This window comes from Gorilla gorilla, chromosome 7, assembly GCF_029281585.2.
Source record: "Gorilla gorilla gorilla isolate KB3781 chromosome 7, NHGRI_mGorGor1-v2.1_pri, whole genome shotgun sequence".
In the NCBI taxonomy this organism is placed as follows: domain Eukaryota; kingdom Metazoa; phylum Chordata; class Mammalia; order Primates; family Hominidae; genus Gorilla; species Gorilla gorilla.
In genome coordinates, this window is record NC_073231.2 from 23079975 (window position 1) to 23095253 (window position 15279).

The following is a 15279-nucleotide window of genomic DNA, read 5'->3' on the forward strand; positions in this document are numbered from 1 at the left end:
AAGTACATTTGTACTCCCAGGCTTTTGTACAATTAATTTTGAACCTAATTCAAACAATCACTGTAGGCAAACAAGATGCTTACTTCACGGGTTTTTGTAAGATTAAAATGACAGAAGTCACATGAAGCGGCACATGAAAACCTCAAAATGACTAAATGTAAGGCTCTACATCAATAATTCCATAGCTCTATGATGATAATTTCAGGTGTCCAGACCTGACAACTCCCCTAGGCTTCAGGCTGCCTCACAGTTCCGTTGCGTGAGAAGGAATCACCAAATAGAAACTATTACACAGGAAAAACAAAAGATGTCAGTAATTTAGTCCATTCAGAAGCAACTATGTCAATCAGCCAGAACAGACATCTGAGGCAGGAGTCTAAACTTGAACTGGGATAACAGAACAAGGAGAGATGAAAGCAAGATAACTGTAGATGAGATTGTATTCTTTTAACCCCAACAATAAAGAAAGGCAAATACAAAAGAAATCTTACCAAGCAGAGTTAACCATCTCAAAGCTACATTCCCATCTGTCTTGACAATCGGAACTCCCACCCTATGATAATAATGTAATGAGAAAAAAATACAAAGTAAACCATAACCAGGAGAAGCTCACACATGGTCTAGTTAGCTCACTTTGCGGGAAGGTCTGAGGAGATATCCGGAAGGGACAAGTATCTCATGTTTTGAATGAAAGGGAAGGATCTGAGTTTTGTATGAAGTGTTAAAGCTCTCAAGAGAGATTTTGGGTACTCTGTCCTGTGCATCTCTCACAGACAGTGGTCAAGTCATTGCCAGTGACAGGCCATGCTGTTACATATCTACATTATCTCAGAAGGCCACCCCACCCTTTGAAAGACACCAACGGAAAACAGGAATCCTGCACTGAGGACAGTCTCTCTTTCCTGAGATCCTGTATGTGCTCTTGGCAATCAAGGAAGCCTGCTCTCTGAACTGTGTGCCCCCTGCACCTATCATCCCCTGGAAAGTTGGGCATGTCCAGAGAAGCAGCATAAAGCAAAGAGTCAACAATTCCCAACTGTCTGGCAGATGCCCCATGTCACACATTTAACATGTCAAAACCAAAGTGATTGCCTTCCCTGAAAAACTAGCTCATGGTGGAGAATTCCTATTTCAGATGCATCATTAACATCTCCTGTCACTTTACTGCCAAACTTCAGAGTCATCATATCTCCCCATATCTACAGTCACCAAGACTATCATGACTTTCTGAAAGTCTCATGCATTTATGCATTTATATTCCTATCAGCATCTCTTCTCTACAGTGCATACAATTAGTTTCGGAATTAAATGCCAACCCTAACGAGTCTCCCCTCCTCAACACTGGTTCATATCTTCCAATCCACTCTAAGCAATTTTGCTAGATTAATTTTCCTATAGCACTTTTCCTTTTTTAATTTCTGACAAAAGCACAAAAGAAACCTGTGTGTTGGGGGTTTTTATTATTACTTAGTTTACAGATAGTAACTGCACATGTTTATAAGATACAGTGTATTTCCACACACTGATGTGATATGATCAAAGAACAGTAATTAGCATATCTAACACCTTAAACATTTATCATTTCCTTGTGATGAAAACATTAAAAGTCCACTCTTTCGGCTATTTGAAAATATACAATAAATGTTTCTAAATTATACTCACCCAGTCCTGCTATAGAATACTAGAACTTATTCATCCTAGCTAGCTGTACCTTTGTATCCTGTATCCGTTAACTAACCTTTGGCTGTACCTACTCCCCTTCCCCTCCACACTTCCCTGCCTCTAGTAACCACTATTCTACTCTACTTCTATGAGATCAACTTTTTTAGCTTCCACATATGGGTGAGAACATGCGGTATTTATCTTTTTATGCCTGGCTTATTTTACTTAACATAATGTCCCCAAGCTAACTCATCCATGTTGCCATGAATAACAGAATTTCATTCTTTGTTACTGCAAAAGAGTATTCTATTGTGTGTATATACCACATTTTCTTTATGCTTTCATCTGCTGATGGACACATAGGTAGATTCCCCGTCTTGGTTATTGTGAATAGTATTGCAATAAACATGGGAGTGCAGATAGATCTTCAACATACTGATTTCCTTTTTTCTGGATATATACCAAGTGGTAGGATTGCTGCATAATATGAGAGCTCTATTTTTAGTTTTTGAGCAACTTCCATACTGTTTTTCCTTAGTGGCTGTACTTTTATTTTTGAGACAGGGTCTCGCTCTGTCATTCAGGCTGCAGTGCACTGGTGCAATGTTGGCTTGCTGCAGCCTTGACCCCCTGGGATCAAGTGATTCTCCCACCTCAGCCTCCCAAGTAGCAGGGACTACAGGCACACACCACCACCTCAGCTAATTTTTGTATTTTTTGTAGAGATGAGGTTTCACCAGATTGCCCAGGCTGGTCTTGAACTCCTGAGCTCAAGCCATCTGCCCACCTCGGCCTCCCAAAGTGTTGGAATTACAGGCGTGCACCACCATGCCTGGCCTCCTTAATGGGTTTACTAATTTACATTCCCACCTACAATGTGTAAGAGTTTCCCTTTTCTCTTAATCCCACTAGCATTTTTTTATGTTTTGTCTTTTTTTGTTTTGTTTTGTTTTGAGACAGAGTTTTGCTCTTGTTGCTCAGGCTGGAGTGCAATGGCATGATCTTGGCTCACCGCAACCTCCGCCTCCCAGGTTCAAGCAATTCTCCTACCTCAGCCTCCCGAGTAGCTGAGATTACAGGCATGCACCACCATGCTAGGCTAATTTTGTATTTTTAGTAGAGACAGGGTTTCTCCATGTTGAGGCTGGTCTCGAACTCCTGACCTCAGGTGATCCGCCCATCTCAGCCTCCCAAAGTGCTGGGATTACAGGCGTGAGCCACCGTGCCCGGCCTATGTTTTGTCTTTTTGATAACAGCCATTCTAGCTAGGTTGATATAATATCTCATTATGGTTTTGATTTGCATTTCCCTGATGTTCAGTATTTTTTCATATACCTGTTGGCCATCTATATGTCTTCTTTTGAGACGTGATGTGTCTGCTTATTGAAGAGACTGTCCTTTTCCCAGTGAATGTTCTTGGTGCCTTTGTTGAAAATGAGTCGGCTATAAAGATGAGACTTATTTTTCTGGGTTCTATATTCTGTTCCATTGGTCTGTGTATCTGTTTTTATGACAGTACTATGCTATTTGGTTACTATGGTTTTGCAGTATATTTTGGAGTCCGGTAGTGTGATGTCTCAAGCTTTATTCTTCTTGCTTTGGCTATCCAGGGTATTGTGTGGTTCTAGGCAAATTTTAGGACTGTTTTTTCTATTTCCGTGATGAATGACACTGGTACTTTGATAGGGAATGCACTGAATGAGTATACTGCTTTTTGTAGTATGGCCATTTTTACCATATTAATTCTTCCAATTCATGAAAATGCAATGTGTTTTTATTTTTGCATATGCCCACTGCAATTTCTTATATCAGTGTTTTATAGTTTTCCTTGCAGAGACATTTCATTTCCTTGGTTAAATTTTTCCCTAGGTATTTTACTTTTTGTAGCTACTGTACCTGCAATTGCTTTCTTACTTTCTTTTTCTGCTATTTGAATGTTGGTATACAGAAACACCACTGATTTTTCTAAGTTGATTTTGTATCCTGCAACTTTACTGAATTAGACTGTCAGTTCAGAGGTTTTTATTTTTTCTTTTTATTTTTTGAAGCTTTCAGAGTTTTATTTATATAAGATCATTTATCTGGCTAAAACTTCTAGTACTGCTGAAAAAAATGGAGAAAGTGGTCATTCTTGTCTTGTTCCAGAGCTAGAGGAAAAGTTTGCAGCTTTCCCCAGTTCAGTATAATGTTGGCTATGGTTTTCTCATATACAGCTTCGACTGTGTCGAGGTATGTTCCTTCTTACCTAACTTGCTGAGAGTTTGATTAAAGTGCAGTTTAAATCCAATGTTGCTTTGTTTATTTTCTGTATAGATGATCTATCTGATGCTTAGAGGGGTGTTTAAGTGCCCAACTATTATTGTCCTGTTTAAGTGCAATTTAAATCTAATAATATTTGCTTTGATTACCTGGGTGCTCCAGTATTAGGTACATATACATTTATAAGTGTTATATCTGCTTGCTGAATTGATCCTGTTATCACGGTATAATGACCTTCTTTGTCTCCTTTTACATGAGTTTACTTAAAGTCTGTTTTATCTGATATAGGAACGACTACATTTGCTTGCTTTTGGGTTCTGTTTGCATGGAATGTCTTTTTCCATACTTTCACATTCAGTCTACAGTTGACCTTTGAATAAGATGGGATTTAGGGGCACTGACCACCACCACCATGCACTTGAAAATCCACATAACTTTTGACTCTCCAAAAACTTAGCTACTAACATATTAGCCTACTATTGACTAGAAGTCTTACTGATAATATAAATAGGGAATGGACACATATTTTGTATGTTGTACATATTATATATTTTTATAATAAACTAGAGAAAAGAAAATGTTACTAAGAAAATGATAAAGAAGAGAAAATATATTTACTATTCATTAAGTGGAAATGAATCATCATAAAGGTCTTCATCCTCAACTTCTCATTGAATAAGCTGAAGAGGAGGAGAAAGGAGTTGTCCTCGTCTCAAGGATGGGAGAGGCAGAAAAGGTAGACGAAGAAGAACAGGAAGCAAGAGAGGCAGGCACATTCAGTGTAAATGTACAGACATAATCATAGTTTCTGTCTTTTTAACTTTTTCATTTCTCCAAAAATGTTTCTTCTATACAGTATCAATCCTTCCACTGTTTGCTTTAGTTTCAGTGCCCATATGATAGAAGGGTCAACATCATAAAACAAGTCAAAAACAGTCTGGAATCACGGGAACCATTCTGCCAGATTATCTCATGTCAATTTGTTTTCTAGAACTGCTTCTTCCACGTCTTTTTCCTCATCATCTGGCACTGATTTTGAAGCACTCATCTCCAGCAATTCATCTTCTGTTAACTTCTCTGATGTGATACCTATTTGCTCTTGAATTTCTCTGATATCTACATCTTGAAATCCTTCCTCACCACCCCTCATACCTTTTTTCCCATATCTACAATATCTTGTCATGATTTTCTTGATTGGCTCGATTGTAAATCCTGTGAAGTCCTGCACAACATCTGGATAAAATTTTCTCCAGCAAGAACTTATTGTTTCAGATTTCAAGGCTTTCACAGCTTTTCCTTTAACAATGGAATCTTCAACAATGCAATCTTCCAGACTTTCATGATGTTCTGTCAGGGTTCTCTTCCATAGCACTAACAATTCTTTCCATAAAACACTGTGTGTAGTGAGCCTTAATGGTCCTTATGACCCCCTGATGTAGAAGCTGAATTACAGATACTATGTTTGGGGGCAAGCAGATGACTTTGATGTCTTCACTGTTGAACTCATAGAGTTCTGGGTGGCTAAGGGTATTGTCCTATTCCAAAAGAACTTTAAAAGGCAGTCCCTTACTGGCAAGGTACTTCCTGAACTTAGGGACAAAGCACTGATGGAACCAATCCAGCAGAAGAGTTCTTGTTGTTCAGGCCTTCTTGTTATACAACCCAAAGACTGGTATCTGTGTTTATCTTTTCTATTCAAGGCTCATGGGTTAGAAATTTATAGACAAGGGCATTCCTCATCATAAATCCAACTGTATTTGCATAAAACAATACAGTTGGCCTATCCCTTCCTGCCTTAAATCCTCGTACTCACTTCCCTTCCTTACTAATAAATGTCCTTTGTGGAAATGTTTTCCAGAAAGGGGGCACTTTTTTTCTACAAGAAAAAAAAGAAAGAAACCTGCCAGGCAGATATCCATTCTTCTCAATGATTTTCTTAATGGTGTCTGGGAACTTGTCTACTGCTTCTTGGCTGTCTGCTGCTTCTCCTGCTATCTTGACATTTTTTAAGGCAAATCTCTTTCTAAAATTATCGAACCATCTTTTGCTGGCATTACATTCTCCAAGTTTAGATCTAACACCTTCCTTTTGCTTTAAGTTGTCATACACTAACCTCATTTTTTCTTAAATCATTGTAGAGTCTATAGGCGTGCTTTTCTTATAGGTATCCTGCATCCACATAACAGCTACATTTTCAATATAAAAAAGTTCAAGGTTTTGTGCCTACTGAGGGAGCTGCAGTGACAACAAATTTCCTTTTCTTTTCTTACAACAGTACTTACATTGCTGGATTCTTTTATCTTGAAATGGCAGGTGACCACAGCTACAGACCTCAATCCATTTGGTACATATCAAGCAATTCACCCTTCTTATAACATCATGAATTTTCCCTGCATCTTGGGAGCACTTCCAGCATCACTAGTGGTACTTTGTATGGGTTCCATGGTGTTATTAAAGGTTTATAGTATTGAACTAAACATGACGAAAAATACATGAAAACCATGAGAGACAACTCTTTTTTTTTTTTTTTTTTTTTTTTTGGGAGACAGGGTCTTGCTCTGTCACTCAAGCTGGAATGCAGTGACACAATCATAGCTCAAACTCCTGGGCTCAAGACATCCTGACACCTCAGCCTCCCAAGTAGCTGAGACTACAGGTGTGCACCAACACGGAGATCACTTTTTAATACAATACATAATTTACTGGACAGATGAATGGCTCATATGGAGCTATTAGCATCACACAGCGCTTTAAGCAGATACAACACTCAAGCTCATTGCAATAGCAACAACAGGTGGCTTCAACATTATTATATAGTACAGTATGTACTACAGTTAATTGTATGCAGTTATGATTTAATACTGCATCTTTATGTTTCTTTACATTTCTCGGGACTGCAAATGGCACCATGTGCAGTCTGGTGTATATAAGTTTTGATAAATTTTAACTTTTTATACTAGATGTGTTTCTATTTCATGGTAATAAATGATTAAATAAACTAGTATCTACATATATTTTATGAATTCATGTCACAACTCTTGTTCATTTTTCCAGTATTTCTAGTCTACATGGTTTGTCTGCAAGTTTTCTCAAATTGTTGCAAATCTCCCAAAAAATTAAACAACATATTTATTGTTTAAAATATTTGAATATAAGTGGACCTGTGCAGGTCAAAACCTGTGTTGTTAATAGTCAACAGGTAAAGTGAGTTTCTTGTAGGCAGCATAGAGCTGGGTCATGTTTTTTCATCCATTTAGCCAGTCTATATCTTTTCAGTGGAGAATTTAATCCATTGACATTCAAGGGTATTATTGATAGGCAAGAACATACTCTTATTTTGTTAATTTGTTTGTATATCCTTTGTTCCTTTCTTCCTCCTTTCATTCCTTTCTTCCTCTTTTTCTATCATTGCAGTTTGGTGGTTTTCTGTAGCCTAAGTCTCGATTATTTCCTCTTTCTCCTTTGTGTATCTGCTCCACCAGTGAGTTTTATAATTTTGCCTGTTTTCATGATAGTGATTTTCATCTTTTCACTTCCAGATGCAGGACTCCCTTGAGCACTTTTTGTAAGGTTAGCCTAGTGGTAATGAATTCTCTCAGTTTTTGTTTGTCTGGGAAATACTTTATTTCTCCCTCATCTCTAAAGGATAGCTTTGCTGGGCATAGTATTCCTGGCTGGCAGTATTTCTCTTTCAGCTCTTTGACTATGTATCAGCCCATTCTCTCCTAGCCTGTAAGGTTTCTGCAGAGAAATGTGCTATTAGTCTAATGGAGAGTCCCTTAGATGTGATTTGACTCTCCTCTCTTTCTGTTTTTAGAATTTCCTCTTTGTCCTTGACTTGTGTCAATTTGACATAAATGTGCCTCAGGCAAAAAAGAAAAAAGAAGAAAAAAGACCTTTTTGGGTGGAATTTATTTGGAGACTTTTGAGATTCCTGGCTCTAGATGTCCATATCTCTCCCCAAACTTGGGAAGTTTTCAGTTATTGTTTCATTAAATATGCTTTCTATGCTTTTTTCTGTTTTCCTTCTGCAAATCCCATAACACAAATATTTGTTTACTTAATGGTGTCCCACAAGTCTTATAGGCATTCTTCACTTCAGAGATTCTTACGCTTGATCAAGTCTTCTATTGAAGGTCTCTGCTGTATTTTTTTATTTCACTGATTGAATTCTTCAAATACAGGATTTTTATTTAATTCTTTTTTACAATTTCTCTCTCTTTGCTGAATTTCTCATTCACATGGTGAATTGTTTTCCTGACTTCATTAAATTGTCTCTCTTTTCTGTTTTTCACTGAGTTACCATAAAATTATTACTTTGAATTCATGTTCCACCAAGTCATTGAATTCTTTTTCACTGAGGTCTGTTATTAGAGAGTTATTATGTTTCTTTAGTGGTGTCATATTTCCTTGCCTTTTCATGTCTTGTCTCCCTGTGTTGATGTCTGTGTGGCAGATATCTGTGTGTTGATGTCTGGTGGAACGGTAGCCTCTTCCAAACTTACTAGACTGGCTTTTGTACAGAAAGACTTTCACCTTCAGTAGGGTTTTACTGTGCTGGTTGGAAAGAATGTGGTAGCTGTTTCCAGACAGGTGCAGTAGTAGAGTCTCTGTGCAGACTCTTCATCTGCATTCAATGTCAGCAATAACTGTGGGTGCCTCAGTGGCCTATGTTGTAGATGTTCGTGGCAGTGGTGACAGTGGCATAGGCTGCTAATGTCTTCAGTCCTCCTATTCTCATTTTCCACACAATGGGGAGACTTAGATGAGGGGATTTCTCTTAGTGTCAGGTCTGACATGGCCTACAAGTGGCTGCAACAGCACTGAGTTCTAGATGCAGTTGCTTGGAGTGGCTGTGGGGCCAGGGTCCTAGGCTCAGAATCTTGTGAACCTACTGTGGCACCTGCATCTTGGAGTGCAAACTTGCTGTCTGTGAAAGGATTGGATGTAAGTTGCCCCCGGAACCAGGATCTGTGACTCAGAGCTACTCCCTAGCAGCTCAGGCTCAGGGCGCCAGGTTGTAGCTGTGATTTTACTTTTAGGGTATACAGTGAAGCACTCACCCAACTCCAGGAAAGTGATACTCTGAAGGTTTAGGCTCAAGGTGCAAGGTATGACTGCGATTTGGGAACTTGACCCGAATGGCAACTCGGGTCCCAGGGCATGAGTCACCTTGTGGTAGTGACTCTAGACCCTGGGTTGGCAGTGATCGTCAGCATCCGAGCCTCTGTGAGGCCAGGTGCAGTGGCAGCAAGTACCTGAGAATGGCAAAGAATAGCTGTTTTTTGCAGCATGGTGGGGTGAAGAGTGTGGGGTCAGGGAATAGCACATTGATGATTCCATTCCTCAAGAACAGATGTCTCCCAACAGCTCAGACTCTAGGGCCTAGACCAGCTCCACGGAAGCAGGATACAAGAGCTGTTTGGTCTATAGGGCAGTGTGTCTCAGCTAAGCCACTGTTCTACTTCCCTGTTATATGGGGTGCTATGTCAGTTCAGCCCAGGGATGTGCAGCTACTTAGCTCAGCCAGGGCACTGATACCCCAGGGACCAATGTGCTCCTTCAGCTCAGGCCTGGGGGCCTTGACTGTTCTGGATGGCCCAGGCAGTTTCCCTAGGATGCAGGCTGCTGCTTCAGCTTAGGTACTAGGATATAGGACCTTTCTGGGGGGCCAAGGCACCGTTTTGGGGACATGTGGCACCCTCCAACTTAGGCTCAGGGAAGGTGTGACTTCTCTGAGTGGCCAAAGTACTGTTTCCCCAGGAGAAAGGGCACCACTTCAGCTCAGCCCAAGAAGGTGGGGAGAGGGGTAGGTGATGTGGCTCTACTTCTGCCTGGCCCCATGGGGAAGTGTATGATTCTGTTTTGCAGTGCTATAAAGGAATACCCGAAACTGAGTAATTTATAAAGAAAAGAGGTTTATTTGGCTCACAGTTCTGCAGGCTGTACAGGAAGCATGGTGCCAGCATTTGCTTCTGGTCAGGACCTCAGGAAGCTTTTACTCATGGTATATGGCAAAGGGATAGCAGGCATGTCACAAGGTGAGAGAGGGAACAAGAGAGAGAGAAGGAGGTGCTAGGCTCTTTTAAACAACTAGGTCTTATATAAACTAACAGAGTGAGAACTACTCATTACCTCAGGGAGGCACCAAGCCACTCATGAGGGATCTACCTTATAGACCCCAGGATTGTACAGCCACTGGCAGTGTGCACTCTGAACTTCAGAAAAGCTGCAGGCATTGCACTCCAACCCGGGCTGTGCCCAAGAAAGCCATGAAGATGGGGCTGCCCAAGGCTTCAGGGGATCACCCTTTGTACCAGTGTACCCAGGATACAAGACATGGCATCAAGGACTATGTTGGAACTTCAAGGTTTAATGTCTTCCCTGCTGGGTTTCAGACTTGTGTGGGGCCTACTACCCCTTTCTTTTGGCTGATCTCTCCCTTTTGAAATGGTAATGTGTACCCAATACCTGTACTACCATTGTATCTTGGAAGTAAATAACAAAACAAAATAAAAATTTTAAGTACATCTTCTGTAATTATGTTACAGCTGTAATTGTTTACTCAAGGTCAGCAACTTTTTTTCTGTAAAGGACCAGACAGTAAGTACCTTAACCTTTCTGGGCCATAAGGTCTCTACATAAACAAGCAACTTTGCCATTGCAACCAAAACAACCACAGACAATAGTAAATTAACATAAGAGTGTTTTCCAATAAAATGTGATCTAGAAAGACAAGAGAGGAATAGGATTTAGCCCAAGGGCCATAGTTTGCCAATCTTTCGTTTAACTTGTTATTCAAGAACTTTTGCAATCTGGCTACTAACTCCCCTCCTTATTTCCCTACTGCTATCTTGCTGGCACTGTGTATTAGGTTTTTCTTTTTAAATATAGCAAATACATACCATATTAAATTATAAGAAAGGTACTAGCTTTGCAAATTAAAAAACTGAGGCAAGAGTGTTTTAAGTAGCTTATAGCCAGGACTAGAAGCTGGATGAAGAATCCAAGCTGTTAACCATTACAAAAAGCTGCCTCTCCATTGGTCAACTCAGCATCCCCCCTAAGTTACATGATCACCTCTGCACTTTTGCTTAAATTATTTCCCCCTCTCTAATTTTGTCCTACTCATCTTTTATATCCTGAGCTCTCACTGAAGCTCTCCATGCCTCACCAACTCTCAGTGACTTCTCCTCTCCTTTTCTTCTTTTGTTTGAGACGGAGTCTTGCTCTGTTGCCCAGGCTGGAGTGCAGTGGCACGATCTCAGCTCACTGTAACCTCTACCTCCCAGGTTCAAGCAATTCTCCTGTCTCAGCCCCCTGAGTAGCTGGGACTACAGGTGCACGCCACCATGCCCGGATAATTTTTGTATTTTTAATAGACGGGGTTTCACCATATTGGTCACGCTGGTCTCGAACTCCTGACCTCAGGTGATCCACCCACCTCGGCCTCCCAAAGTGCTGGGATTACAGGCGTAAGCCGCCACACCCGGCCTCTTCTTTTATTCTGAAAACATATATTGCCTATACTTTTCTATGCGTCCTTATATTTTCATAATTTCATACTGTCTTCCCTACTTACTTTTTATCTTACATTTTCTAGATCCTAAATACCTATCATAGTGTTCTGAAGTCAAAAGGTATTCATTATTTTTTACTGGATAATATTAACTACAAATAATTCATGAATATAGGCCTAAAATAATTTTTACCACTCCCCATACTTACTAAGATTAAAGCAAGTGGTCTCTTTACAGTAAATATATCATTTTTCAAGATGAAAAAAGAAACAAAGTATAAATTGGTTCTTTGATCTTTCTAGAATGAGATACGCTTTGCAAAAACAATCATAACAATATATATTCAGTAACTGAACTACTTAGAAGAGATTATTTTATAGTAAACATCATATTAGTGTGATTGAACTAGGATAACAGTTGTATCTGAAAGACCAGCAAAAATATAACACACTCATTTTTCTGTTCTTTAAGTCTCAGAAAAGTGGTTTTCTTTGAGAGAGACATCCTTGAGAAAGCTACAGACCCTCTCCTGACAAAAAATAACAGATAAACATTTTTACGAATTTTTCATCAAATATCTGGGTGCTCCAGATCCCCTAAAGTTAAGACACCCTGCCTGAAAGGGTCTCATATCAGCTACTCACAGCTGTAACTCACCTAATAAATTTTCCTTTTAACTCAAGACATTCAAAGAAATTTCAATGCACTAACAAGATGTGGCTGTATTTTTAAAATTCATACCCAAATTAGAAGGTGTCGAAGATCATAAACATTGGAAATGGGGACATTCATAGTTAGGAGCAAACAGGTGAGGGGAGAGCAGGAATATTACCAAAGACTTAAAGATTTCAATTTCATGTTACTACTTGCTAGGAAGGCTCTGATGGCCTGGTGATCCTACCATGTATATGAGGGGCACAAACACAGGTTCTGTAGGGACAACATATATGATCTTATTGCTAAACTTCATACCTTCAAATCAGAAGTGGTAGTATCACATCCTAAAACAATAAATTGAACTAAGAAAAATTAGCATAAGAAAGTAATTGTAGTGTCTGTTTAAAACTCAGATTTAGAAATAAAAACAAGTTCCAAATAAAAACAAATACAGTCATGCACCATACAAAAACATTTCAGTCAATGACTAACTGCATATACAAAAGATTATATACCTAATTATATACATACACGTAAGATTACAATGGAGGCAAAACACTCCCATTGCCTAGTGACATCGTGAAAATCCTGACCCTGGGTAGGTCCAGGCTAATGTGTGTTTCTGTGTCTTCATTTTCAACAGAAAGCTTAAACAGAAAAAATAAAAACTAAAACATTATTAAAAGCTTATAGAATAAGAAAATAAGGAAAATATTTTAGCATAGTTGTACAATGTATATGTATTTTAAGTACCATTACAAAATAGTCCAAAGGTTTTAAAAAGTTAAAAGTTTACAAAGTAAAATAGTTACAGTAATCTAAGGTTGTTACTGAAAGATAAACATTTTTTATAAATTTAGCGTAGCCTAAGTGTTGATTGTTCATAAAGTCTACAACAGTGGACAGTGATGTCCTAGGCCTTCATATTCACTCACCGATTCACTCAGAGCAACTTCCAGTCCCGTAAGCTCCAAGCATGGTAAATGCCCTATACGATGGTACAATTTTTTGTCTTTTCATTGTTTTATTTTATTTATTTTATTTTGTAGAGATGGGGGTCTCGCTGTGTTGCCCAGGCTGGTCTTTGAAATCCTGGCCTCAAGTGATCCTCCCACCTCAGCCTCCCAAAGTTCTTAGATTACAGGCATGAACCACTGCACCTGGCCTTTTATCTTTTCTATTGCATTTTTATTGTACCTTTTAAATGTTTAGATATGTTTTGACATACAAATACTTACCATTGTGTTACAACTGTCTACTGTATTAAGGCAGCAACATGTTGCACAGGATTAGAGCCTAGGAGCAATAGGCTATACCATATAGCCTAGGTGTGTCTCATATACCATATAATCTAGGTTTCTGCAAGTACACTCTGGTGTTCAAACAAGGGCGAAATCGCCTGATGACCCATTTCTCAGAACATATACCCATCATTAAGCAGCACATGACTGTACCAACAGAGTAACAACCCCGTGAATACAACAACAGACAAATAACAAACAATAACATTAATGATACATAGTTGCCACATTTTAATTTCCTTTCATTTAAACTTTTTTCAATAAGTTGAATTTATCAAATGTATTGCTAAGCTGGATTTAATTTTTATAATCTTTTACACTCGGCACACAAGAATGACAGCAATATATCACAAAATTCTAAATTTTAAGTATGCAACATGAAATGGTTAAAATCAAACTATCTGTAGAATATACATATATTGATGGATGTAGGTAAACTGATGAATGCAGAATTGATAACAGGTAAATTAACACAGAATTTCAAAACTAGCCAAATACGAATAAGATAACCAGATGTAGTTTCATCTCTGTTGGCAAAAGAAAAATCTATAAATTTGTGCCTTTCAGAATGAATGACTGGTTCAACAATAGAGGCAAACTCTAAGGTAGAGTGGAGGCCCCCCAGAAAGAGGGCAGTCATCCAAATTAAACAATTAAGTAAGACTTTTGGAAACATACACTTTAAATCACCATTTTTTGGGCTAATATTTAAGGTCTTCCATGATCATATCTTAATTTACTTCTCCATCTGAGTCACTATTCTACTATCCTCCACAACATCCTGTACTCAGTCTCAGGTCTTTCTAGAACCAAATTCTCCCCATGCTTTCCATGTATTCAAATAATACTTACCTTTCAAGGCAAAGAACAAATGAGCATACCTGGAAAAAGCCTCTGATTACCCCTTTCACCCTGCGCTGCTTCTCCCCTCCTGTCCATATGATAACCACATATCCCTGACTTCCCGTTCTGATCCTGATCATCTCAAACAGTCTGTCTCCTTATGAAAGCACGTCTGTCTCTGTGCAGGATCTTCAGCATGAAACGAGTCATCTGTTCATGAGATTCGTACCAATCATTTGGCACTTAATTACGTATCATCTTCTATTTAATGGTTCCTCGTATGAATGTTGTCTTGCTTGTAAGTTCATTATCTCCTTATAAGCAATGACTAGCAGTATTGGGTACACAGCAAATACTCCATAATTATGTGCAGAAATTAGTTAAACGTCATTATTTCCTGCCCTCCCCTTTTTAAAACTATCTAAATATGAGAATCAAAACTATACAAATCTCAGTCCCCGACAAATTCTAGGAAACCTGCAGCCACACACACAAAAAAGAGTCTCTAGTCATTTTCACTTTAAATAGAAAACTAAAACAGGGTTTCAGTCTACTTTATTTAATTTTATTCATTTTAACCAGCTCAAAGTTTACTATGACAAAGTTCAGTATGACAATTGTTCCAAGGGTAGCTAAAGGAATTACATTTCAGATATTTAGCAATCCATCATCAAAAGGGCAAACACTCTAAGTTGCTTTTTCCTAGTGTAGTTGGGTATTGCATTGAGCCATCCCTATTAATTTGCTTGGGTTTCCCTAAAACCAACAAACATATTTCTGTAAAATAGCTTGCAAAGCTCCTGATGTACAGAAATGAAGGTTATCTCTCCCTTAAGGTTTGACCGTGGCCCCATTAACACCACTGTCTTATCAAATGAACAAACTCTGACTGGATGCTTCAAAATATGAACGGTATGGGCACTCACACACAAAATATTGTTGGGTAAAGGCACAGATAACTTAGCTATGGATAAAAGGGTATTTGGTCTTGCTTCTCAGCTATTTTGTATTTTTCTTCTTTTTATTTTTTTTAATTT

General features: G+C 38.8%; 1 protein-coding gene across 7 annotated transcripts in view; it reads right to left on the bottom strand.

Annotated features, from left to right (window-relative positions):
• Window positions 1-15279, bottom strand: part of PSD3 (pleckstrin and Sec7 domain containing 3) — a 547860-nt gene that overhangs the window by 354266 nt on the left and 178315 nt on the right. Inside the window, exon 1 of one of the 7 annotated variants that reach the window (XM_055349508.2) lies at window positions 4540-4556. The exons of the other annotated variants lie outside the window; for them this stretch is intronic. Within the exon in view, the coding sequence (XP_055205483.2) occupies window positions 4540-4546 (7 nt within the window). The 5' untranslated portion in view covers window positions 4547-4556. Of the gene's footprint in view, window positions 1-4539; window positions 4557-15279 lie in introns of those variants that run through there. 7 annotated transcript variants of the gene reach the window in all.